At 44.6% G+C, this 22,994-nt stretch overlaps 1 protein-coding gene and 1 pseudogene across 7 annotated transcripts in view; one reads left to right on the top strand and one right to left on the bottom strand.

Moving 5' to 3' along the window:
* Positions 1-7,726, top strand: part of ALDH18A1 (aldehyde dehydrogenase 18 family member A1) — a 51,743-nt gene extending 44,017 nt beyond the window's left edge. For all 7 annotated transcript variants that reach the window (XM_010366288.2, XM_030940748.1, XM_030940749.1 and 4 more), the window contains exons 16-18: positions 2,209-2,395; positions 3,379-3,474; positions 6,704-7,726. In XM_010366288.2, coding sequence (XP_010364590.2) covers positions 2,209-2,395; positions 3,379-3,474; positions 6,704-6,885 — 465 coding nt within the window. In that variant the 3' untranslated portion in view covers positions 6,886-7,726. The remainder of the gene's footprint in view (positions 1-2,208; positions 2,396-3,378; positions 3,475-6,703) is intronic.
* A 10,962-nt stretch (positions 7,727-18,688) lies between these two features.
* On the bottom strand, positions 18,689-19,480 carry LOC104664676 (annotated as a pseudogene).
* Between the last annotated feature and the right edge of the window lie 3,514 nt (positions 19,481-22,994).

Genomic DNA, 22,994 nt, shown 5'->3' on the forward strand with positions numbered 1-22,994 from the left:
AAGAAACAATATGTTTAAAATCTCCTATGTACAAAGTTCCATGCTAAGTACAGAGGTGAGTAAAACACAACGCCTGCCCTCTAGTAGTTGAACCAAACCAATACCCAAATAGCTTTATTACAAAGTGGAATGTGTTGTGTGCTAAAGAGGGTTCAAAGGTAAGACAGACCACATGGCACTATGCTGACTGAACTGTTTCTGGCAACCTTTTATTCACATATCAAGGTGTTCCCAAGCGTATATTATTTTTTTTAATTTGATTTGAAAAGATGGTGCAGAAATGTTTCAAACCAAAAACTATACATTCACTGCTTGCCCCCAGTGTCTTTGGTTACCAATATTAATGTACTTAATGCAGTGGTATTTGGGATTCAGTAATTTGTAGAATGTCTGGATTATGTTTTTACCATGTTGTTAAGGTTGTAAACAAACCAAAAGCCAATAAATTTCAAATATAAAGTTGTGCTGTGTCCTAAATTCATGCCTGCAAGAAAATATAATAGATGCCCTCAAGGCAAAAATGGACATTCTGTTAAACTCTCTGCATGGATGCATTTTAAGTTTTAATTTCTGATGTCACAGTACACTTTCAGAATTATATAAAGCAGCATGGCAGTGGAGAATGTGCTTGTTGGCCTTGGTTACTTTGACTGAGCATGTGTCTCTTCCCTTCCATCCTTTGACTGGAAAGGAAGGCTCCAGTTAGCTTATAAATGTGGCATGGTCCCAGTGAGAACTGGAAAGAATTGTCTTGAAAATGAAACTGTACTCCACAGATTACAAGGAAGTTAGATCACATGATCATTCATGTTCGGGGGCCTTACTTTACTTTGGTAAGGAAGCCTGTTGATTGGGCACCTTTGTTTGCCAAGCACTACAGTGAACTGGATTAGACAGGAGGAAAGCTCTCCTTTAGCCAGGACTAAACCCTGCCCTCAGACCTAATTTGAGCACACCAGTGTTATCCTCAGTCATTAAAATGAGGATGGCCTTGAAATTCCAAATCAAAATGAGTCACTGTGTGTACTTCATCCAGCACTTTTGGATGGTGTAAAGTAAAGCCAGAAGGATGACTTGCACAGGGATGGGATTCCAGTCTCCAAGGAACATAAAGGAAGTGAGATCCCAGATAGGAAACAATGGCAGGGCCTTGGGAATCATGAGGATAAGGCAGACACCACTCATAACTTGAGCTAAGGCAAAAGCTTGGTCCCAAAGAATCAAGGCATGAAGCCTGTCCTGGGGATGTCTCAGAGAACAAGGCTTAAGTGGGATCCAGCTTGTGATTGGGGCCATCAGTGACCAGCCTCAAAATACTTAAATTCCTCAAACCAGAAGCAGGATTAGAACCAGAGCCTAGGGCTGAGCTGAACCTAGAGGTGGGGCCAGAGTGACACAGTTGTAAATCAAATGAGTAGCCACAGTTTGAGGTGCTGAAACCAAGTACTAGGTACCTAACCAGGTACCTGACCAAGTACTGCTTACCTCTAAAGAAAATCTGGGACTTCGCCAAGGTACAGGGAGTAGGAATGTATATGTGGCACCTCTCTCTTTCCATGCAAGTCCGGTGCCTAGGTACCATATGCAGGGACTGGGATCTTTATCGTCAAGTATTCGTTTTAGTAAAATGCCAGAAGTCAAGGCCTTATGTTTGTTGATAACCCACTGAATGCCTTGCACATTCTTTTTTATTCTTTTTTTTTTTTTTTTTTTTTTTGAGACGGAGTCTTGCTCTGTCACCCAGGCTGGAGTGCAGTGGCACGATCTCGGCTCACTGCAACTTCTGCCTCCGAGCTTCAAGCAATTCTCCTGCCTCAGCCTCCCAAGTAGCTGAGATTACCTGCCACCATACCCAGCTAAATTTTTAGTAAAGACGGGGTTTCGCCATGTTGGCCAGGCTGGTTTCGAACTCCTGACCTCAAGTTATCCACCGATCTCAGCCTCCCACCGTGCGTGGCTCACCTTGCACATCCTTAACGTTCAAAGGCTTCCTGCTTCAATCCCTGTTCCAACTGCCTTGAGGGCCCTTTGCTTGCAAGTGGCCGGTCAGATCATGCTGTAGGGAGGAAAGTAGGACTAGTTCTGCTGTCGAGGCCACAGGAGCCACTTTGGGCTGTGGTTTCACAGGCTCACCTTTCTCTTCTATCCTAGAGCTTGCTTATTTCAGTTGTTTTTATGTTGTTGCCCCTGGACTTTCCTCTGTTCCAGGTAAAAATTCACGCAGGCCCCAAATTTGCCTCCTATCTGACCTTCAGCCCCTCCGAAGTGAAGTCACTCCGAACTGAGTATGGGGACCTGGAATTATGCATTGAAGTAGTGGACAACGTTCAGGATGCCATTGACCACATTCACAAGTACGGCAGCTCCCACACGGATGTCATCGTCACAGAGAACGGTCAGTGTCCAAATGCTTCCCGCCTAGTGTCTGCCTTTGCTGCTTTCTGATCCTGCTCCTCTTAGCCCCTCTTGGCCTACAGAAAAGCATCATTTGAGTAGGCTTATGGTAATGCTTAGTAGTGGTTGCATTTGGTACTTTGATGAGTGCTTTCTTATCACTTTATTGTATTGTCACAGCCGGAGGAGGCGGGGCAGGGATGATTAGCTCTGCTTTGAAGGTGACTAACCCTGTCAGCCACATTATCATTTAAGGCATGCAACAAATCTTACAAAGTAGTTAAAATAACCCATTTTACAGCTGAGGGAACCAAGGCCCAGGAGATTAAGGGCAGAACCAACTCTGCATATTCATTCATTCATTCATTTATTCCTCAAGTATGTATGCAGGGACGCTCCTGGGTGTCAGATACTGGAGCCTCAGTGGTGGAGGATGCCAGTAGGGCCCCCTCGAGGAATTTACAGTCAGCTAATTGGGGCACCAGAGCAGTGCCACCCATATTAACAGCCAGCATTTATCAAGCACTCACTGTGTACTAGGCACTAGGATGAGTACTCCCCAGGTACTAACTCATTTCATCCTCTCTACAACCCTATCAGCTAGGTAATGTTGTAAGTCCCTTTTCGCCCAGACACAGAGAGTTTTATATACCTGCAGAAGGTCACAAAGCTAGAGGGTGTACAGCTGGAGTTCAGGCCTAGGCGTTCTGGCTCTGGAGCCCATAAGTTGGAAGTTTAGGCTGGTCACCTGCATGGGAGATCTGGATTCCAACCCAGTCTTTCCATAACACTGTGACTGATGAAGCTGACTTGTCTTCTTCCTGTTGAGATTTTTCACAAGCCTGAATATTTAATATGTGAGAACACATGGGGAGGCTCAGTGGGGACCCAGACCCTGCCCTGATCTGTCACCAATGAATGGCTGGAAACGGGGATGTTCTCTGGGTATCATCCTAACTTGGTTTCCCTTTCTTTACCCTGCAGAAAACACAGCAGAGTTCTTCTTGCAGCACGTCGACAGTGCCTGTGTGTTCTGGAATGCCAGCACTCGCTTTTCTGATGGTTACCGCTTTGGACTGGGTAAGAAAGACTCTGGTTGGGGACAAAGAAGTTCCTTATGAAGCACCGTGTGGTCCAGGGGTATGTTGAGGTGGGGAAGACACCTCCCCTTGACTGTCACATGCTTGGTCAAGATAAGAGAGAGAGACAGGCTGGGCATGGTGGCTCCCGCCTGTAATCCCAGCACTTTGGAAGGCTGAGGTGGGTTGATCACCTGAGTTCAGGAGTTTGAGACCAGCCTGGCCAACATGGTGAAACCCTGTCTCTACTAAAAAATACAAAAAATTAGCCAGGCGTGGTGGCGGATGCCTATAATCCCAGCTACTCAGGAGGCTGAGGCAGGAGAATCGCTTGAACCCGGGAGGCAGAGGTTGCAGTGAGTCTGAGATTGCACCACTGCACTCCAGCCTGGGGGACAGAGTGAGACACCATCTCAAAACAAAAACAAAAACAAAAAAACAGACTTCTGGCAAGGTAGGATTATCAGAGAGAATAATTAATGAAACCTCCCATGAGTTGGTGGAAGGCCTATCTTCTAAGCATTTCACATGCTAAGAAGGCAGGTACTTGTATTTCATTTTTCATAGAGGGAGAATGAGATTCAGAGAAGTATAGTAACTTGCCCAAAGTCTCACAGCTGGCATTCAGACCCAAACTTGTGCAAGTCCAAAGCCTGGGTTCTCCCCCTACAGCATGGGCAGACCACAGCCTGCCTTTTTGCACAGGCTGTGCCAGAGGTACATGCTGCATCCCTTGAGAGCACTCCTTTTACAGACTTATTTCACCCACAGCCAGGTTGCCTCAGAGATAGGAAACCCCACAATAGTAGGACAAAAGAAGGTACCGTGGGCCCAAGTACCAGGATCAAAACAAACAGGCCAGCCGGAAGTACAAGGTTACCTTCTACAGCAGACTTTGAAATAAAAAGCTTCAGAAGGACATTTCTATCCCCTTCCATTAGGTATAAAATCTCCAGCCCTCTGTCGTGTTGGGGTTATTTGGACAGTCTCTGGTTTTCAGGGGTACCAGTATATAAAACTCCAGAACAGGCACAGTGGCTCACGCCTGTATTTCCAGCACTTTGGGAGGCCAAGGCAGGCGGATCACCTGAGGTGGGGAATTCGAGATCAGTGTGACCAACATAGAGAAACCCCGTCTCTACTAAAAATACAGAATTAGCTGAGTATGGTGGTGCTTGCCTGTAATCCCAGCTACTCGGGAGGCTGAGGCAGGAGAATCTCTTGAACCTGGGAAGCGGAGGTTGCAGTAAGCCGAGATCGCACCATCGCACTCCAGCCTGGGCAACAAGAGCTAAACTCCACCTCAAAAAAAAAAAAAAAAAGAAAACCTCCAATAATACATTTATGACACGTTTCTGAATATTTGAGAATTATTTCAACCACTCAAAACATTTTAGGCCACGTGCAGTGGCTCACACCTATAATCCCGGTGCTTTGAGAGGCTGAGGCAGGAGGATCTCATGAGTCAGGGAGTTCAAGACCAGCCTGGGCAATGCAGCGAGACCTCATCTCTACAGAGATGAAAAAATTAGCCAGGTGTGGTGGCCTGAGCCTGTATTCCCAGTTACTCAGGAGGCTGAGGCAAGAGGATCCCTTGAGCCCAGGAGTTCAAGGCTGCAGTGAGCTAAGATGGTGTCACTGTACTCCAGCCTGGGAGAGAGTGAGGCCCTGTCTCTATAACAAAACAAATCAGAAAGACACACATTTTAATCCTTCTGAGCTTTTTGAGTAGATGATCTGCCTGGAGAAATAGTTCTCACCAAATTGTTAAAGATTGTAAAAGGGAATTTAACTCAGTTATTCTTAGTCATTATACTATTTTAGTTCCCCATTTCTTTTATGTTGGGATTTTGATGTAATTATCACATCACTTGCACTGATCTTTATACTCCATATACTTGAAAAAGAAATAGCAATATATTTTTAAGGGCTGGGGCACCCAGCATTCAAATGAAAATCCAGGATGAGGGAAGAACAAAAGACCATTTCATTGTCCTTCCAACACCAGCTCAGAGTGAAAGCTGGTTGAGTTAAATTCCTTGTGAAATGCATTAATGACAATAAAGATTTTATTGAGCATTTACTACACTCCCAGCACTGTGCTAAGTGTGTCACAAGCATGCTCTCACTTCATTCTACAAAATGAATTCTTTTTCCAGATGAAGAAACTGAGGCATGAAGTTAGGTAGCGTGTCCAAAGTCATGTGGTCTGTATGCTATTGAACCAGAATCTGAATCCTGCTGGTTTCACTCTCCTTGCCAACCACTACCCAAAGCACATCCCACCCCCGCTGCATCTCCTACTTGCTCTTCTCTCTGCCTGCAGCACCTCTGTCTGGTTTTCTCCAGCCAGCTCCTTCTCACTGTTCAGGTCTCAACTAAAAGACACTTCCTTAGGGAGGCTTTCCCTGACCACCCTTCCCAGCGTGTCCCCAGCTCCACCACACAGCCTCTGTCATAGCACCCATCACTGCACTTGAGCACCACAGGAGACTATTTACTCACCTGTCCTCTGGCTGCCTCGCCCACTATAATATCAGCTCCACAAAAACAGAGCCTTGTATCTATTATTCACCACTTCATCCCCAGGGCTCAACACAGTGCCTAGTACATAGTACATGCTCAGTAAAGTGATAATGAGCGAACCCTGCCTCCAGTGTACACAGTGCAGAACACCAAGCCAGGCCCAGGAAAACCCCTGACGTTCCCTAGGTCTGAGCTGGGAGCAAGAGGAAGGGGAATGAACAGTAACCCTTTGATATATTCAGTAACTGTTTAATGAGTCCCCTGTGCTAAGACTTCTAGGGGATACCAAGAACATGTCCCTTTCTAAGATTTAAAGAGTATTTGAGGAGGAGGTGAAACCGTTTTGGTAAACGTTGTTGTACCCCTCAAAACATGCCCAAGTGTCAAAATATGGTATGCAATTCAGATGCTAAACTGGTATCAGAGACAGCACTTGTATTAATAGCATTGTCAAAACGCACTGGGGATAAAATACAGAAGAGGGGTTCACGCACTGTTTCACGAGAAGGGGTGTATCATGATTTATAGTCATCGGAGGACATGTTTATGGGAACAGGGTGACTCAGCTGTCCTGGGGAGGATGGGTGAGGAGTTAGCAGGAAGAGAGGGTACCAAGTGAGGGGAAAGCAACAGGGTGGGTCTGGGGCATGGAAAGGAAGCAGAGGCTGGGAAAAGCTACATGTTTTATTCATGCTTTTTCACAGGAGCTGAAGTGGGAATCAGTACCTCGAGAATCCACGCCCGGGGACCAGTAGGACTTGAGGGACTGCTTACTACTAAGTGGCTGCTGCGAGGGAAGGACCACGTGGTCTCAGATTTCTCAGAGCATGGAAGTTTAAAATACCTTCATGAGAACCTCCCTGTTCCTCAGAGAAACACCAACTGAAAAGAGCCAGGAAAACCCGGGAATGTTCCAAAAGGTCTTTGCAGTGAAACTTGTCTTATCTCAGGAGAGAGCCCACTCTTGTCTCCCAGTTCCTGGTAGGGTCTGCCTGTTGGAAAGTGTACTTGGATGCTTCTGGGCTCCGTTCGGCAATAGCAGTCTTGGCTGATGTGCGCGGTCTGTCTCCCAGCTCAGCCTTTTTTTTTTTTTTTTTTTTTTTAAGTAAGAAGATAATTGCTACCAATAGAGACTTTGCCAAGTCCAATTATCTTCTAGGATTGAAAGGTGCATTTTCCCCATATAAAAGGCGAGGAAAACCCATGGCTGCTTTGTATCACCTCAGTGAGTTACAGTCCCCCTTGGCATTTAGTTGGTACTAGAGCCAGTCATCCTTAACAAATCTTTTCACATTTTATTTCTTTCACACATAGTCATCTTCAAAAAGGAAAAAGATTTGGAATTTTAGAAGAGGGGCAACTCTTCTTTTTAGCATTCTTATCAGAAAGTCACAAAAATAGACGGAATCATTTCCACTGGGAAGATTGACCTTTTGTATTTATTTGTGGGGTAAATTAATAAGCGTTCCAGATGCTTGCAGCTTCCTGCATCCAGGAGATGCTGTGTTCCCCGTGATGCAGCTGGAACCTGAGCTGCAGACAGGAGGTGCGAGTTTCAGGATGTTCCCCACTGAGCTGGAGGAACAGCTACGGCAGTGATGCTTGAAATTTTTGTATGAATTATTTTGTCATCCTACCCTTTTCCTCCAAAACAAAAATTAGAGGATTATTTTAATACTTTGGATTCTTCCCCCCTTTTTGAGAAATAAAGTTTTTTATGAAAAGCCTGTGCATGATTAAAGTTTTCTCCCTTATTTGTCATTACCCCCTTCCTTTTCCTCTCTTGTGACGCTTGTGCCCTGCTTGTGGGCATGTTCTCTTCTCTTGAAGCTGTCTGGGGAGACAAGACATCTGCCTCAACAGTGTTTGTTGGTGGAAGCAACATAGCAAAACCCACAGAGGGACTCAGACGGGGAGAGAAGAAAGGAAAACAGGACATTAAGCCCCAAGAGCTTGAAGACTAAAAGTGCGGTGAGGGTCTGAAGTTGGTGGGGTCCGACCTGAGCGAGCTCCCACAGTGGCACATAGCCCCAGCTGACATCCTTAGTTCACTGCATCCCCCCAGCTCCTCCCTGCCCGTCTTGTTGCCTCAGGATCTCCTGACGGTTCAGACCTTCCCCACTCTCCCTCCATCTAGCTCCTGTCCTTAGGGCCCCTGGTGCCTGACAGTCTGCAGTTGAAAGATTTCTTGTCTCATGGGGGCCTCCTAAAGAAGTAAGCACTCGCTTACAATGCTGCTGCTTTTCCTCTGGGGATGTTTCACCAGCACAAGAATGATGGTGTCGTGTGAAACATGTTCCCAGGCTGACTGCACAGCCTGCCTCTCATCCAGACCCTTACATGGTCTGGCAAGTCACCCTGACTGCCCTGCCCTCTGGATGGGAAGTTCTGGCATAGCTTGCCTGAAAAGGCTATAAACAGCCCTGCCTGAAACTGTCACAGATACCACAATGAGCTCCCAACTAGACAACAAATGCCCAGGTATCTTAAATAGAAGGCAGCCTAAGAGAGCTGGGGCCTTTGGGGAAGACCACTGAGAAGGCAGGCCTGCATCTGGGCCCTGAGAAAGACCACTGTCATCAGACAGAAACTCCCAAGTTTCACTCATTAAACTGGCCTGCATCAGTCATTGCTATAAATGCACACATTGAGTTGAACTGCATCCCACAGAAACTTCAAAGAATTGGGGCTTGAACTTGATCATTCCTTTTTCTCATGTAAAAAGAGCTCTGGAGGTAGGCAGCTTCAAGGCTGAGGTAATGCCTCCATGAAGGCCATCAGGGGGCTGCTTTTGGTTTATGCTCTTCTGCGCTAGGGCAAGGCTCTTGTCCACATGGTAGTGGCATTCCAACCATCAGGACTGCATTCCAGCCAGCAGGAAGAAGGAAGAACCATAGGCAGAGGAGTGTCTGCCCGCTGCCCCTTCTAAGTGACGTTCCAGGAAGACCCCCGCAGTGGCTTGACCAAAACTAGCTCATGGCCTCCCTTCTCTAAAAGGGATCTGGGAGGTGTAGCTTTTTTATTTGGGCACACTGCAGCTCCAAGAAAGTAAGGGTACTATTGGTAAGGGAGGAGGAAAATCGGATAGGGGAAGAAGATTATCCTAATTGATTCATGGAGCTGAGAGCAGGATTCGTTCACCTAAACAGTATGGCTGCTGGAGAACAAAAGAGGGCTGGGATGGTGACCAGAGAGGTAGCCACAATGTCCCACTGCACTGCCTCACAGAAAGGAAATGGACAGGAGAGGTGAGCGGACACTAAAGATTCATGGTGCGATTTGCAGCCCAGTGTAATGGAGGGAGCACTGAACTGGGACTCTAGAATTTTTTTTCCAGCTCTATCACTGACTAGCATTGTAACCTTGGGTAACTAGTTAAACATTTTTGCCTCAGTTTCCACACTCACAAAATGGGAGCTTGGATAAGCTTTCTAGTGAGATGGGGGTGTGGGAGGCTCTTCATCACTAAATTGCAAATTAGCTGAACAAGGTTTTTTTTATGTGATATCCATAGCTGGCCAAGTCTTTGGTAAGCATTGAAAGCTAAACGCAACATCACTGACCTGCTCTTCTCCACGCACACACACCCCTCTGCTATTTGCTGGATTTGTGGACCTCAGACTACTTCAAACTGTGGTTCAAGGATCATTGTAACAGAATGACCACAGGGTCTAGCTAAAACTGTAGATTCCTGCACCCAGATCTGCTGAGCCAAAATTTCTGAGGATGGGGCAAGGAATTGGAATTTTTAGTAAGCCCCTTATGTGATTTATCCTAGCATTACCACTACCGTAAGTAACCTGAGAGTTTTGTTTTTCTTCCATAATGAGAAGTCCAGAAGTAGCTCAAGACCAACAAGGCAACTCTGATGCCATTAGGAACCCAGACTCTTTCCAACTTTCAGCCCTGACATTCTTAACTCCGCAACTTCCCTTGCACCACGATGACTGTTCCATCTCCACACCTGTGTTCCATCTATGTCCCAGTCAGGAAGGGCAGGGGAAAGAGACATGCACAGCTGAGTTTGCCCAACACACCCACATTCAAAGAGCTTTCCTGGAAGCCCCAGTCAGTCACTTCGCTTATATCTCATCAGGAGGAACTGTTTCTTGGGGCCACATGAGCAACTATAGCTGCGAGGAGGCTGGGAAATAGAGTTTTATAGCTGGGCACATTCCTGCTCAAACAAAAATCAAGATTCTCTTTGTGAGGAAGAGAAGATAAAAATCAGGTAAGCTACTACATTAGGGGGTAGCCATGTTAGGTACAGTTACCCCTAGTGACTTTCTGAAGAGTAGATTTTCTTGGAAGGCTCTTTTATTCCCTTGAGCTCATTGATAAGTTTTGTAATGCGGGTTTATATGGGAAAGCTAAAGTGCTCCATAAGAGATGGAGAAAAGACAAAATTCCCAGGCAGTTTTGGAGAGGAAAGAGTAAGTCGTAGGCCGGTGCAGTGGCTCATGCCTGTAATCCCAGCACTTTGGGAGGCCAAGGCGGGTGGATCACCTGAGGTCAGCAGTTCAAGACCAGCCTGGACAACATGGTGAAACCCTGTCTCTACTAAAAACACAAAAATTAGCTGGGCATGGTGGCGGGCACCTGTAATCCCAGCTACTTGGGAGGCTGAGTCAGGAGATTCTCTTGAACCGGGAGACGGGGGTTGCAGTGAGCCGAGATCGTGCCATTGCTCTCCAGCCTGGGCGACAAGAGCGAAAGTCTGTCTCCAAAAAAAAAAGAGTGAGTTGTAGACTTGCCCTAGGCAGAGGCTACAAACTAAGGGTCAGTAGGAAATTAGGCTAAAGAAAGCTAAATGTAAGAAACAAAGTATAGGAAAAGCCATCTGTTTTTAAACTGATGGCTTGATGGAAGTTGTTATGTTGTTATGGACTGAATGTTTGTGCCCTTCCCAAATTCCTCGTTGAAGCCCTACCCCTCAATGTGATGGTGTTTGGAGACGGGGCCTTTGGGAGGTAATTAGGGTTAGATGACGTCATGAGGGTGGGGCCCTCATGGTGGGATTGGTGCTTTCGTAAGAGATGGCATGTCTCTCAACAAACTGTTGGGTAAACATGTCTCTCAACAAACTGTTGGGTAAAAACTAAAATAAGAGACACTAGAGACCTTGACCTCCCGTCCTTCATGTGAGGACACAGTGCAAAGACAGAACAGTCTCCTGCAAGAGCCCTCACCAGGAACTGAACTGGCCAGCACCTTGATCTTGGACTTCCCAATCTCCAGACTGAAAAATAAATTTCTGTTGTTTGATCCACCTAGTCTATGATATTTTGTTATGGCAGCCCAAGCAGAAAAAAACAGACGTAATTGTCTTGGAGGTACCTGCATTTTAGAAAAGGAGTTCTAATATTTCAAAGAACTGGCCAGAGTGGCATAGCGGAAAGAGTATGCATTTGGGAGTGATATGACTTGTGCTGCCATCTATAAATTGTAGGAACTTGCAGGATTGTTTTTTGCTGCAATGAGCCTCAATTTCCTTATTTGGAAAAAAGTAGACAGCTAATACTTACCTTGAAGATTCCTGTCAGTAAATAATCAGGTCATGGACTGGACACCTAGCTCATGGAAGAAGCACCATCCATGTTGACCACAATTAGCCACATCTGGTATATCTGTCTTTGTATCCCCCACTGAGCCCAGCAAGGCACAATGCACACAGATGTTTACTGAGTAGCTATTGAAACAGGCTACTTGGGCAGAGCTATTGAGGTGGAGGGGGCTTTCTCTGAGATCCATGGACCATTAGGGACACTGGTATGAGGCTGGCAGTCTAAAACGATCATATCTTCCCTGACTCCAACTTATTTCTAAACCATTGAGGAGTGTCATTGTTCTCTCTTCCTTATGAAAGTGCCCTGTGGAGTCTCCTGTAGTAGACATTGAGTTAAATGTTACAATGTCTTTTTCACTAGCACTTCTGGCAAAAATCGATGCATAACTTCATAACCACTCTTAAGGGCACCTCATGTAAGTTTGCAGATCTCTGCTATTTTGCAGAACTCTGCTATTAGTGAGAATGAGATTTTAAAGCCTCATTCAGTATCCAGTGAGCACCAGATCCAGTGAGCCTCATTCAGTATCCAGTGAGCACGTGCCAGATGCTGGAGATAAGAGACATTTCCTCCACCTGATGGTTCAAACGTTGATCTGTCTGAGAATTGCTGCTCTAAACTCAGGTAATTCTTATCCTTAACTCCCGCCCTTTACTGCCTATTTTACCCTACTCCCTAAGAGAAATCCTTTGGCCAATAGGAAAACACCAAACTAGATAGCTATGATCCCATGCTGAAGGCAGAAGGATTCACCATAACCTAAGAAAATCAACTCACTCTTTATTTCATCTGGCCCCAGGATTCCTCTAACGCTAGAGGGCAATCGGGTCCCATAGACCTAAGGAAGTCGGCCTGCTCCATCAATGCCCAGCAAATTATCCCCTCCCCGTCCTCAGGCTGCTCTCCTGGAAATGAAGTGCCGGATCAGTAAAATAACTTCCAGAGATTCTCTTACCTACAGGGTAAGAACACAGGCCTTTTCAGTTTAGAGGCAGAATAGGGTTTGGACCTTGATTCTAACACCTACTGGTTGTTTGACCTGGGGAAAGTGTCTTAACTTCTCTGAATTTTGATAATACGTATCCATAAATGGTTTTGCGAGAGTAAATGTAAAGCACTCAGCACAGTATTCAGCATGTGGTTAACCTTCAGTAACTATTGGCTATTACTATTAATGATTGTAAGGAATGACTTTCTCTTAGTTCTCGACATTGCTTTTTTTTCCCTTTGACACAGGGGTCTCACTCTGAAACCCAGACTGGTCTCAAACTCAACTCCTGGGCTCAAGCAATCCTTCTGTCTCAGCTCCTGAATAGCTAGGGTTACAAGTGCATGCCACCGCACCAGACCCTACATTTCTCTTTTATTTAAAGTCCAAGCATCAATTCCTAGGACATAAAGTGAGGACATTCTTAAGACAGATCTACTATGTACTAAGCACCATAGTAAGGGGGCCAGATGAATTATGTATGATGCCACAATAATCTGAGTGAGGGAATTGTTACCCCTATTTTACAGGTATAGAACCTAAAGATCAGTAAATTGCCCAAGATCACACTGTAGTGGAGGAACCTGGATTCGAACCCAAGACAACAGAGCTTTAAAACTCTTCACCACCACAGGGGGCGTAGCAGTAGTGTTTTCCCAGAAGCTTCTTGTACCTGATCCCAAAGGCAAGTTGTGAGGCTGAAGAAGGAGGTTGCCACAGCTACTAACTAGACCCCTTTTCACGTAATCAGATCCTTGGTCTGCTCCAGTTTTGCAAGAGGAGCCACTTGTCTGGAAACTCTCCTCAACACTTGCCCCTGGAGGGAGCCGACTGTGCCTGAATTATTTAGAGTCTCTAGACACTTGATATAATGAGCAGGTGTGGATGCTTCTCTGAATTCCCCGACATGCCTTTACTTACCTCCTTTCCCCTCCCTCCAGTTGCCTATGAGGAAAAAGGAGGCATCATCCTTTTCCTCACTGTAGATGTGTATGCCTCGTCCTTCATTTTTCATCCCGAAGTCTATTTGTAAGAATTGGACCATTTTCCTTGCAAATATAAAAAATCATGTTGATTTCCATTGAAACTGGTGGTGTAAATTGACCCTAACTAGTAAATGCATAACTTGGCCAGGAATGTTGGCTCATGCCTGTCATTCCAGCATCTTGGGAGGCCAAGGCAGGAGGATCACTTAAGCCCAGGAGTCTGAGACCAGCCTAGGCAACATAGTGAGACCTTGTCTCTAATTTTTTTATATTTTTTATTTTTTTGTTGAGACTGAGTCTCGCCTGTTTCCCAGGCTGGAGTGCAATATCACGATCTCGGCTCACTGCAACATCTGCCTCCCAGGTTCAAGTGACTCTTCTGCCTCAGCCTCCCGAGTAGCTGGGACTACAGGTGCATGCCACCATGCTTGGCTAATTTTTGTATTTTTAGTAGAGATGGGGTTTCACTATGTTGGCCAGACTGGTCTTGAGCTCTCAGCCTTGTGATCCGCCCACCTCAGCCTCCCAAAGTGCTGGGATTACAGGCATGAGCCACCGCTCCCGGCCAAAATTCTTGTTTTTGAAGAATATTTACTGACATGGAGAAGAGACGCACTAGAAAATATTGAATAGGGAAAAACTAAGCTATAAAACAGTATAATTAAAAATTCTCAATTATATATATTTAGTTAGAAAAAGACTGAAAGATAATGTATCAAATAATATTATGGGCTGGGCACAGTGGCTCACAACTGTAATCCCAGCACTTTGGGAAGCTGAGGCTGGAGGATCACTTGAGGACAGGGGTTCAAGACAAACCTGGGCAACATATGAAGATCCTATGTCTACAAATTTTTTTTTTTTTTACTTAGCCAGGCATGTTATGTGTACCTGTAGCCCCAGCTACTTAGGAGACTGAGGCGGGAGGGTCTCCTGAGCCCAGGAAGTTAAAGCTACAGTGAGCAATAATCAAGCCACTGCACTCTAGGCTGGGTGACAGAGTGAGACCCTGTCTCAAATTTAAAATAAAAAATTATATATATATAGACACACACAGTATATATATATATATACACACACACACACACACACACACACACACACACACAAAAGAAAGAGAGAGTCTCACTCTATTTTCCAGGCTGGAGTGCAGTGGCATGATCTCAGCTCACCACAACCTGCCTCCCAGGTTCAAGTGACTCTCCTGCCTCAGCCTCCCAAGTAGCTGAGACTATAGGCACACACCACCATGCTTGGCTAATGAGTGATTTCTACTGAGCAGTGAGACAAGTGAGTTTTATTTGTCATTATACTTTTCTAAGTTTTCTACTTTATTTTAAAATTTTCATAGCTACTAATATTTCTTTCTATGGGAAATTATTGGTGCAGGCCAGGCATGGTGGCTTACTCTTGTAATCCCAGCACTGACTGGGAAGCCTAGGCAGAGGATTGCTTGAGCCCAGGAGTTTGAGACTAGCCTGGGCAATATGGTGAGACCCTGTCTCTACAAAAAGAAAAATAATACAAAAAGTAGCTGAGCATGGGCCAGGCATGGTGGCTCATGCCTATAATCCCAGCACTTTGGGAGACTGAAGCGGGCAGATCACAAGGTCAGGAATTTGAGGCCAGCCTGGCCAGCATGGTGAAACCCCGACTCTCCTAAAAAAAAAAATACAAAAGTTAGCCGGGCATGGTGGCATACACCTGTAGTCCCAGCTACTCGGGAGGCTGAGGCCGACTTGAACCGGAGAGGCGGAGAATTGCTTGAATGGGGGAGGCGGAGGTTGCAGTGAGCTGAGATCGCGTCACTGCACCTCCAGCCTGGGTGAAAGAGCAAGACTCTGTTTCAAAAAAAAAAAAAAAAAAAAAAAAAAAAAGTAGCCAAGCATGGTGGTACACATCTGTGGTCCTAGCTACTAGCTACTAGGGAGGCTGAGGTGGAAGGATTGCTTGAGCTCAGGAGTTTGAGACTGCAGTGGGCCAAGATCATGCCACTGGGCTCCAGCTTAGGCCACAGAGTGAGACCCTGTCTTGAAAAAAATAAAAAAGAAAGAAAGAGAGTGAGAGAAGAAGGAAGGAAGGAAGGAGAGAGAGAGAGAGAGAGAGTCAGAAAAGAGAGAAAAAGAAAGAAAAGGAAGGAAGGCAGGCAAAAGAAAGAAAAGAGAAAGAGAAAGAAAGAAAGAAAGAAAGAAAGAAAGAAGAAAGAAAGAAAGAAAGAAAGAAAGAAAGAAGAAAGAAAGAAAGAAAGAAAGAAAGAAAGAAAGAAAGAAAGAAAAAGAAAAAGAGAAAGAAAGAAGGAAAAGAAAGAAGGAATTATTGGTACAATGGTGAAAATAAAATTTGTGATAACAATTTTTTAAATTTATAGACAGGTTTATTTTCCATCCCATCCCCCTTTGTATTCTATCTTTTACAGATGAAGAAATCAAGGTTCAGGTGCTCTTGGTGACATAGCCAGTTGAAGGGAAAGTACAGACTAGACGCCAGACCTTTACACGGGAGGGAGAGAGTGACCTCAAAGGGGAGTCTGGACTAGACTTCTAAGGCCCCTTCCAGATCGAGGCTCTCTTTCTCTCTGCTGCTGTGCTGGTTTCACCCCCTGCATTCACAGCCCTCCCAAGGTAAGAGAACTTCAGAAACCCATGAAGTGCTTCTGCCCCAGGTACTTCACTGAGCTCTAGTTTTCTTTCTGTAACTTGCAAATAGGGCTACAACTCTGACTCTGTGTTTCCAGATTCTGTTTCGATGCAGACAATTAGATAGTAAATAATTCAAGAGAACGGAAACTGGCAAAGTGGTGTGTGATGTCCAAATAGCTATCTTCTTTACCCTCTGGTGTAAACTTCAGGCTCATCTGCAACTCAGGAGCTCCAGGAGTAAGTGAAATGTACAAACACAGGAATCTCCCCTGTTTCCATTCCCCTCGTTTTTAAATATTGTTTGGGGGTGGGAATGCAGTTTAATTGAATATTAAGGTAAGACAGTTTGGCTTTGGACGACAGATTCAGACAACTTCTTAGGCATGTCTGAATTTCTTCCCATGGTGGAGTAGAGTGATCAGAATCCAGAGGCATCAGTTTCTCCTTGACCTGAGGATTCATGATCCAAAGTTGTGGTCTCAGAAATATCACCATTCATCCTCTTTCTCTTCCTTCTGGGCAGTGAGGGAGACACATTTCACCAGACCCTTCTAAACTGCCCCGCCATTAAAGATGTAGTCTTAGTTAAGACCTGTTGAATTACAGGTAACATAAACCACCTCTGCCCTGGCTAAGAAGAAAAGGATAATGTATTATATGGACATGGGGGGGTCTTATAAAGCCCAAGGGCAAAGAAAATAGAGATGGACCAGCCTCTCAAGAAATTGGAGCTACAGGCATCACGTTACAGGACTTCAAAATCTATTACAAGGCTATAGTAACCAAAACAGCATGGTATTTGTATAAAAATAGACATATAGACCAATGGAACAGACTAGAGAACACAGCCAACTGATCTTCAACAAAGGTGCCAAGAGCTTACACTGGGGAAAGGACACCCTCTTCCATAAAGGGTGCTGGGAAAATTGGATAGCCACATGTAGAAGAATGAAATTGGATCCTTCTCTCTCACCATATGCGAAAATAAATTCAAAATGGATTAAAGACTGAAAAATAAGATCTAAAACTATAAAAATACTAAGAAAAACTCTCTTGGACATTGGCCTAGGCAAAGAAGTTATGACTAAGACCTTGAAAGCACAGATAACAAAAACAAAAACAGACAAACGGGGCTATATTAAACTAAAAATCTTCTGAACAGCAGTTGATTGTTTCAATCAACAGAGTGAAGAGACAACTTGTTGAAAGGGAGAAAATATTTGCAAACTATTCATTCAACAAGGGACTAACATCCAGAATATAAAAGGAACTCAAAAATCTCAAAAAGGAAAGAACAAATAATCCCATTAAAAAGTGGGCAAAGTTGGGAGGCTGAGACAGGCGGATCACAAGGTCGGGAGATCAAGACCATCCTGGCTAACACAATGAAACCCTGTCTCTACTAAAACATACAAAAAACTAGCCAGGTGAGGTGGCGGGCGCCTGTAGTCCCAGCTACTCGGGAGGCTGAGGCAGGAGAATGGCGTAAACCTAGGAGGCGGAGCTTGCAGTGAGCTGAGATCCAGCCACTGGACTCCAGCCTGGGCAACTGAGCAAGACTCCATCTCAAAAAAAAAAAAAAAAAAGTGGGCAAAGGACATAAATAGACATTTCTTAAAAGAAGACATGTAAATGGCCAACAGGTATATGAAAAATGCTCACCATCACTCATCATTAGAGAAATAAAAATCAAAACCACAATGAGATCTTACTCCAATCAGAATGGCTTTTATTAAAAAGACAAAAAAAAAAATAACATCTTGGTAAGGATATGGAAAAAGGGGAAGTCTTTTACACTGTTGGTGGGAATGTAAATGAGTACAACCACTAAGGAAAACAGTATGGAGATTTCTTTTTTTCTTTCTTTCTTTTTTTTTTTTTTTTTGAGACAGAGTCTCACTCTGTCACCCAGGTGGAGTACAGTGGTGCAATCTCAACTCATTGCAACCTCTGCCTCCCAGGTTCAAGCAACTCTCCTGCCTCAGCCTCCTGAGTAGCTTGGATTACAAGCACCCACCATCATGCCTGGCTAATTTTTGTATTTTTAGTAGAGACAGGGTTTCACCATGTTGTCCAAGTTAGTCTCGAACTCCTGATCTCAGGTGATCCACCTGCCTTGGCCTCCCAAAGTGCTGGGACTACAGGCATGAGCCACCGTGCCTGACCAGAGATTTCTTAAAAAAACTAAAAGTAGAATTACCATTTGATTCAGTGATCCTACTACTGGGTATCTACCCAAAGGAAAAGAAATCAATATATCAAAAGGATATCTGCAAACTTGCATGTTTATTGCAGCACTATGCACAATACTTAAGATATGGAATCCACCTAAGTGTCCATCAATGGAAGAATAAAGAAAATGTGGTATATATACACAATGGAATACTGTTTAGCCGTAAAGAGTGAAATCATGTCATTTGCAGCAACATGAATGGAACTGGAGATTATTATTATTAATTTTTTTATCACAAATAGGACTTTTTATTTGCCACTATTTTAAGTCTGAACTTTAAACAGATTCTTGGACTGGTTGTTCATATCCATCAGTTCGTTCAACTTTAGCACCTGTCTTGTCCCCAGTGACTTTTCCAGAACTACTGCCTTCACCATGAAGCTCCATGAGTTTTCCCAATTCAAACTTGAGCTTCTTCAGCATTTTTACTTTTCTAACAAAGACATCATGGAGAGGATAAATAGATTGGCAAGCCTTTTCTATGTCTTTTCCAGTGCTGTCTAGAATCAATTTATTGACCACTTCTTTCAAGTCATTTGTCGGCACCTCTTGGGTCATGATTTCCATCATCTTCTGGATTTGGCGGACCTGTTGGTCCTGAACATAAGAGGTCTTCCGTATCTGATTGTTGCGTTTTTTAGTGAAGCCAACACAGAACAGACGAAGCAAGTAACCATGAGTAGTCTTGACATCAATGTGAGCTTCAATCATTGTCTGCAATTTTTTGACCATGGAACACATTTTGTCATGAATAAGATCCATGCCATGGAAGTTAGTCAGGCAGTTTTTGCCCTGAACATCTTCAGTAATCAGCTTGAATTTTCTAAATGCAAATTCATCATTCTGCAAATCAGTAAGACTCACTTCAAACACACAACCCTTGAGGCTGTCGGATGCAATTTTGGTTCCTTGGGTCCTGGTGACTAGCGTCTTTCCAATATTTCTTATATTGAACATAGCAGCTGCTTTCACATTATACCAATCTTTCTTAGAAAATGGATCAATCACTTTCTTCTTGGCTCCCTTTTTGCTGCCTTTTGTAAGGCACTTGTTCTTGCCAACCACCATGGTGCTGCTCAGAGAGCCACAAGGCCTGGAGGTTATTCTCTTAAGTGAAAAAAGTCAGGCACAGAACGACAAATATTGCATTTTCTCACTTACATGTAGCAGCTAAAAAAATTGAACACATGGAGCTAGAGAATGGAAAAACAGTTAATAGAGATGGAAGGGACAGTGGTGGGGGGCGGGTGGCTAAAGAGAAGTGTTAAAACATACAAACATACAGTAAGATAAAAGGAATAAATTCAATATTCCACAGCAGAGTAGGATGACTAAACTTAACAAAAATGTGTTGTACTCACATGACGGACACCCTGAATGCCCCTTCTTGATCACTATGTATTATATACATATAACAGATTTTCTCATGTACCCCATGAATATACACAAATAATTTTTTTTAAAAAAAGAAACTGGAACTAATTCATGAAGAAAAGGGAAGTGTGTGGCTCAGTTAACCAACCATAGCAGGAGGAAGTGACTGGAATCAGGGACTCCAGCATCCCCTGGGTGCTGGGTGCTCCCAATGCTTCTCCTTTCCGTGGAAGGGCTTCATTTCCTCCTTCTGGAGACTGGCCTCTTCCATGAGCCTGGGGCATAGCCATTGGAAGCTTCCAGACTTATTCTCAAAGCTTTGTCACACTTTCCATCCACTGTAAAAACAAAAAGGCTCAACGGTCCTCAGTTTCAATGCAAAAAGACTCTGGTCTGCTTGGGCCGCCTGTCCTCACTGTAGTGGAGGTGTGGAGCAGGGGCCATAGTATGCTCTGGGTTTATTCAGTCATTTGTACCTGGATGACCTCACCATGGTTAAACGTTGAAAGGGTTTCAGAGGGCTTCCTCTTCTGGAGAGGATGTATATGTAGGAACAATCCAACACTCCTACTGAAGCAACTAGAAAAAACAGAGTAAGTTACAAAAATCATCTTTTTAGACATTGCAGAGTTGTGCCATCAATGAGGACTAATGAACTGAAACTCTGGAGAGGAAAGAGCCCTTTCCCTTTTTTTTTTGAGACGGAGTTTCACTCTTATTGCCCAGGCTGGAGTGTAATGGCGCAATCTAGGCCCACTGCAACCTCCGCCGCCTGGGTTCAAGTGATTCTCCTGTCTTAGCCTCCCGAGTAGTTGGGATTGCAGGCATGTGCCACCACACCCAGATAATTTTGTATTTTTATTAGAGACGGGGTTTCACCACATTGGTCAGGCTGGTCTCAAACTCCTGACCTCTCAGGTGATCTGCCTGCCTCGGCCTCCCAAAGTGCTAGGGTTACAGGCGTGAGCCACTGCGTCCGGCCAGAAAGAGCCCTTTCTAAATGTGCTCATTGTCTCTGACCATTTTCTTCCCGGGGAGTATTTGCCAAATCTGTGCACAGGCCAAGGATAGGGCTTGACCCAGTCATAGCGTCTCTACTGGGACAAAGAGAAACTGGTAGAGTTTTTGATGATCAACGTGATCTGTTGTAATGCTAGAATCTGGAGCTAAGCTGGAGCTCCTAAGAACAGAGCTGAATCTTCCATAGGCTTTCAGGGATGAGAAGACAGAGACATGCCAATGAAAAGAGTGGGCTCCATCCAAGGAACAGTGATGACCCAGAAGTGGACTGGGACTGACTAAGACTGCAACCCCACCTCAACCCAACTGAATTCTTGACTAGATTGAGGTGATCAATCCCTCACCCCATCTGCTGACAGAAGAAAAAGAGATTCATCACCGGAGGAAAATAACATCATCTGTTTCCTCTGTTTTCTTTTATATAATTACAAGGCATATAAAGAGCAGGAAAATGTGACTGATCAGAAAAAAGGCAGGAGCCACGTGCAGTGGCTCACGCCTGTAATCCAAGCAATTTGGGAGGCTGAGGTGGGTGGATCACCTGAGGTCAAGAGTTCGAGACCAACCTGGCCAACGTGGCAAAACCCCGTCTCTACTAAAAATACAAAAATTAGCCAGGCGTGGTGGTGGATGCCTGTAATCCCAGCTACTCAGGAGGCTGAGGCAGAAGAATCGCTTGAACCCGGGAGGCGGAGATTGCAGTGAGCCGAGATTACACCATGCACTCCAGCCTGGGTGACAAGAGCAAGACTCTGTCTAAAAAAAAAAAAAGAAAAGAAAAAGGAAAAAGAAAAAAAGTAGGCTGGGTGCAGTGGCACATGCCTGTAATTCCAGCACTTTGGGAGGCTGAGGTCAGTGGATCACTTGAGCTCAGGAGTTTGAGACCAGCCTGGGTAACATGGCAAAATCCCATCTCTACTAAAAATACAAAAATTAGCCAAGTGTGGTGGCACATGTCTGTAGTCATAGCTACTTGGGAGGCTGAGGTGGGAGAATCACTTGAATCCAGGAGGCAGAGGTTGCGATGAGTAGAGATCACACCACTGCACTCCAGCCTGGGCAATAGAGTAAGACCCTGTCTCCAAAAAAAAAAAAAAAAAAAAAGAGGTTAAAAAATTACCTGGGCTTGGTAACAATACCTGTAGTCCCAGCTACTTGGGAGGTTAAGAAGGGAGAATTGTTTAAACCCAGGAGGTCAAGGTTGCAGTGACCCATGATTGCACCACCACACTCTAGCCTGGTCAACAGGAGAAAGACCCTGTCTCAGAAAAAAAAAAAAAAAAAATAGAGAAAGAACAGGGAGTAGAAGCAGACCCACAAATGATTCTGATATTTGTGTTAGCAGACAAGGACTTTATAATAAGTATTATAAATATGGTAAATAGAGAAAAATAATACAATAGGTGAAAAATGAAAAATTTCAACAGTGCATTCAAATTTATAAAAAAAAGAACCAAATGGGCATTCTAGAACTAAAAAATGCAATATCTGTAATTAAGAACTCATTAAGTGAAATATTTCCATAACTGTTGGTAAATACCTATTGGTCCAAGACTCCTAAGTTCCCTGTCCTCATCTCCTGGCCATCTTGGACCTCCTTGGGACACCCTGGACTTCCCCACAGCCCAACAAGTAAGAGTTAATGGCGAGCCCAGCCAGGGGCACTCAGGAGCCTGTTTTGCCACTGCTGCAAGTGTCCCTTATGATTGGTTGGTGTCTGTGCTTTCCCATTGTTTAACTATTTTGATTTTGATGTCATCTCTGACTAATTGATTGACTGATAGAGATGAGGGGTTGTGTTTGTTTGTTTTTTGTTTGCTTTTGTTTTTTTCAGATGGAGTCTTGCTCTGTCACCAGGCTGGAGTGCAGTGGCATGATCTTGGCTCACTGCAACCTCCGACTCCTTGGTTCAAGCGATTCTCCTGCCTCAGCCTCCTGAGTAGCTGGGATTACAGGCACACGCTACCATACCCGGCTAATTTTTGTACTTTTAGTAGAGACGGGTTTCACCATGTTGGCCAGGATGGTCATGATCCACCCACCTTGGCCTCCCAAAGTGCTGGGATTACGGGCATGAGCCACCTTGCCTGGCCTGAGATGAGGTCTTGCTGTGTTGCCCACGCGGGTCTCAAACTCCTAGGCTCAAGTGATCGTCCTGCCTCAGCCTCCTGAAAAGCTGAGACTTGAT

Source organism: Rhinopithecus roxellana, chromosome 11 (genome assembly GCF_007565055.1).
Source record: "Rhinopithecus roxellana isolate Shanxi Qingling chromosome 11, ASM756505v1, whole genome shotgun sequence".
NCBI classification, from domain to species: Eukaryota; Metazoa; Chordata; class Mammalia; order Primates; family Cercopithecidae; genus Rhinopithecus; species Rhinopithecus roxellana.